Source organism: Solanum stenotomum, unplaced genomic scaffold, assembly GCF_019186545.1.
Source record: "Solanum stenotomum isolate F172 unplaced genomic scaffold, ASM1918654v1 scaffold29353, whole genome shotgun sequence".
NCBI classification, from domain to species: domain Eukaryota; kingdom Viridiplantae; phylum Streptophyta; class Magnoliopsida; order Solanales; family Solanaceae; genus Solanum; species Solanum stenotomum.
In genome coordinates, this window is record NW_026030418.1 from 1 (window position 1) to 4,111 (window position 4,111).

Sequence of the window (4,111 nt, forward strand, 5' to 3'; positions counted from 1 at the left end):
AAATCATCTGTTGCAACAGATAGATTACTTGTTGGATACATATTACAATAGCATGTCAAGCTGGAACTGAACCAGAAGCTTCTCCCAACAGATAAGTCATTTATTGCAACTGATGCGCCATCTGCTACACCAAATGACTCATCTGTTGCAACAGAAGGCTTACCTGTTGGATACATATTACAATATCAGACCAAGCTGGGAAAGAACTAAAAGCTTGTCACAATAGATGAGCCATTTATTGCAACATATGAGTCATCTGCTGCACCAGACGACTCATCTGTTGCAACATATGACTTATCGTTGAATACATGTTACAGTACCAGACCAAACTAGCACAAAATCAGAAATTTGTCCAAACAGGTAAGTCATATATTGCAACATATCAATTACCTGTTCCAACAAATCATACCTGTTGCAACAAATGACTCATCTGTTACAACAATTGAATTACATGTTGGATAAACTTCTGGTTCTGGACATGTATCCAATAAGTGAATCATCAGTTGCAATAAGTGAATCATCTGCTGTAACGGATGACCTACTTGTTGCAATAGATGATTGACTTGTTAGAACAACGATTGTGCATATGATTTTTAATTATATATAGCCACTCAACTTTACTATACAATCATTATTAAATATTTTTAATAAATTCCTTTAGGTAATATTAATGGAAGAATCAATAACAATAGATGTTGATTGTTATGGTGAATGGATTGAGAAAAACAATCGATTTATTTGGCGTTGGAAGGATGGTGACATGTCAGAGTCAGTATTGATGACCATCCAAAGGGATATTTTGTATGATGATTTTGTGAACTCAATCATTAGCTATTGTGGACTAAATTGTCAACCAAATAATCTTGTCATCAGTTACATGCACAAGTCTTTTGAAAATCAGAGGGTCCTGCCTTTTAAGATAAGCAATCAACTTCGTTTGGGTGCTTATCTGAGTGATGCAACTAGGCCCGTTTTAAGGGTGTACGTTGTTGAAAAATCGATAGAGACTGAAAATGTAGGACAAGACCAACAAAATCTGTTAAATGATGAATTGAATGGGATGAAAATGAATATTCCAGATGATGAGATTGGACATGATGTGGAGGAGGACCAAACACCTATACCTATTGTTGATATAAGGGGCAGTTCTCAGTTAAAACAGTTGAACAATCTTCAAGATGATGAGACAGGTTTTTACATAGGAATGACATTCAAAAACAAAGACGAACTAATCACTTGATTGCATATTGCTTGCTTGAAAAAAGATTTCAGACTTGCAAAGGTGACTAATTCGCGTAGTGTGTATTGTTTTAAATGCGCACATCCAGAGTGCAAGTGGTGGTTGAGGGCTGTGAAATTCAAAAGTTCTGACAGATTTTGTATTAAAATTTATAAAAAGTATCACACGTGTGGTTCAGAGCATATTACGAGTCATAATCCACATGCCACAGCAAAAGTCCTTGGTAAATACTTCAAAAATAGTTTTCCTAATGGTAAGGGTCCATCTACAAGAGATATGACCAATCAACTCCGTACAGAATTGGGTTGTAAGGTGAGTTATTGGAAGATATATAAGGGTAGGGAGATTGCAAAGTCTTTGGTTAGGGGAACACATGAGCATGGGTATGGAGTGCTTGATGCATACCGCTATATGCTTGAGTCCGCAAATCCAGGAAGTAAGACAGCATTGCAGGTTGATGAAAATGGAAAGTTCAAGTACTTTTTTGTAGCCTATGCGGCTTGGATTCAAGGTTTTCAACAATTGAGAAAAGTCATAGCCGTTGACGGGACATTCTTGAAGAGCAAGTATGAAGGAGTTTAACTATCGGCGGTGGCGCAAGATGCAGAGAATCACATTTTTTCGGTGGCTTTTTGTGTAGTGGATAAAGAATGTGATGCCTCGTATCAATATTTTTTTGAACAAATGAGAAGTTATGTAGATGATACCGATGAGCTGTGCATAATTTCTGATAGGCATTCAAGTATTCGAAAGATGGTTTCAATTGTGTATCCATCAGCTCATTATGGTTGTTGCATGAGGCACCTTGGAGAAAATATTCGAAATAATTTTCACAATGCAAAGGTTGTATCTCATTTTTATAATGCATCGAAAGCGTACAATAAAGTTGAGTTCTATGACCATTTCAATCAGATTAGGGATATGGTATCCAAGGCAGTCGAACATCTCGAATCAGTTGGATTTCATAGATGGAGCAGGGCATTTTGCCCGGGAAATAGGTATAATATTATATATTGAGTGTCTTGTTTAAGTTTAATATAATTATATATCTTATTAAGTTATTTTTTTATAGGTATAATATTATGACCTCAAACATTGCTAAATCCGTGAATGCAATGTTTGAAGTTGAAAGAGAATTTCCTATTATCGCTTTATTTGACGAAATAAATATGAGATTTGCAAAATTATTTCATGAAAGGCGTATGGAGTTGGTCAACTCACCAAACATACTTGTTCCTTCAATGGAAAAACAAATATCAAAGAATATCAATTTGGGAAATAAGTTATTGGCCCATCAAATAGCCAATTACAAGTTTAGTATCAACGGTCATGGTGATGTTGCCACGGTTGATCTTCAAAGAAGAATGTGCACATGTAGAGTTTTTGACTTGGTCAAAATACCTTGTCCACATGCTATGGCAGCGCTTCGATCCCAATATGGTGCACATTTTGGAAATCAGATCTATGAGTACTCGTCTTCATATTATTCGGTGGAAAAATACATAATTACATATTGTGAGGAAATTAATCCTGTGCCTCCTGAAGATTCTTGGATTGTTTCTTTGGAGATATTAGAGAGAGAAATACCTCCTCCATATGTTGACCCAAGCAAACCGGGAAGAAGGCGATCGAAGAGGAGGCGTGGAGTCGGGGAATCATTTCCAACAAGAAAAAATAAGTGTTCAATATGTAAAAATATTGGACACAAGAGAACAACATGCCCGATTCGAAATGCTCCATAATTATTGTAATAGTGAAATAGTTATTTTGTACTTAGTTATGAATCTGATAATTGTAATTCATTTTGGTTAATTTTGTATGTTCATACTTATTATATACAATATATTAGTTATGCTCATTCGTTACAACAAACTTTGCATATTTTGCATTAGATGCATTATTTATTGCAATAGATAATCCATCTGTTGAAAATAATCAAATAAATATGATCATCTGTTGCAACAATTATAGGAATCTGTTACAACAAATATCTAATATGTATTATCTGTTGCAATAGATGACCCATCCAATGGAAATAAACAAGCATATATGCTCATCTGTTGCAATGGATGATTCATCTGTTGCAATATATGAGCATCAGTTGCAACAGATGAGCATATATGTTTGATAATTTTCAATCGACTTTATATTATTTTGATATGAAATGCTTCATTAACCCATAATTGGTGATAAATAAACTTATTTAATTATAATTACCTTTCAATTAATAAGTTCAATTACATTTTCGATGCATTATAGAGTAATTACATAATCAGCTAACTGTATTCGTCTTAAATAAAGTGATCAATTAATTATTTTGATATGAAATGCTTCATTAACCCATAATTGGTGATAAATAAACTTATTTAATTATAATTATCTTTCAATTAATAAGTTCAATTACATTTTCAATGCATTATAGAGTAATTACATGATCAACTAACTGTATTCGTCTTAAATAAAGTGATCAATTAATTATTTTGATATGAAATGCTTCATTAACCCATAATTGGTGATAAATAAACTTATTTAATTATAATTACCTTTCAATTAATAAGTTGAATTACATTTTCAATGCATTATAGAGTAATTACATGATCAACTAACTGTATTCGTCTTAAATAAAGTGATCAATTGATTATTTTGATATGAAATGCTTCTTTAACCCATAATTAGTGATAAATGAAGTTCAATTATAAGTTCAATTACATAGATAACTTATCTGTTGCAATAGATAACCCATTTGTTGAAAATAATCAAATAAATATGATCATTTGTTGCAACAAATATAAAAATCTGTTACAATAAATGTCTAATATGTATTATCTGTTGCAATAGATGATCCATCCGTTGAAAATAATCAAGCATATA

The 4,111-nt window shown here is 32.9% G+C and overlaps 1 protein-coding gene across 1 annotated transcript; it reads left to right on the forward strand.

The window, feature by feature from the left end:
- The first annotated feature begins 1,924 nt into the window (after positions 1-1,924).
- LOC125851745 (uncharacterized) lies at positions 1,925-3,368 on the forward strand. The gene is made up of 3 exons (XM_049531490.1): positions 1,925-2,238; positions 2,313-2,886; positions 3,258-3,368. Exons 1-3 carry the CDS (start codon positions 1,925-1,927, stop codon positions 3,366-3,368), a joined length of 999 nt encoding a protein of 332 aa, XP_049387447.1.
- Positions 3,369-4,111: the final 743 nt, after the last annotated feature.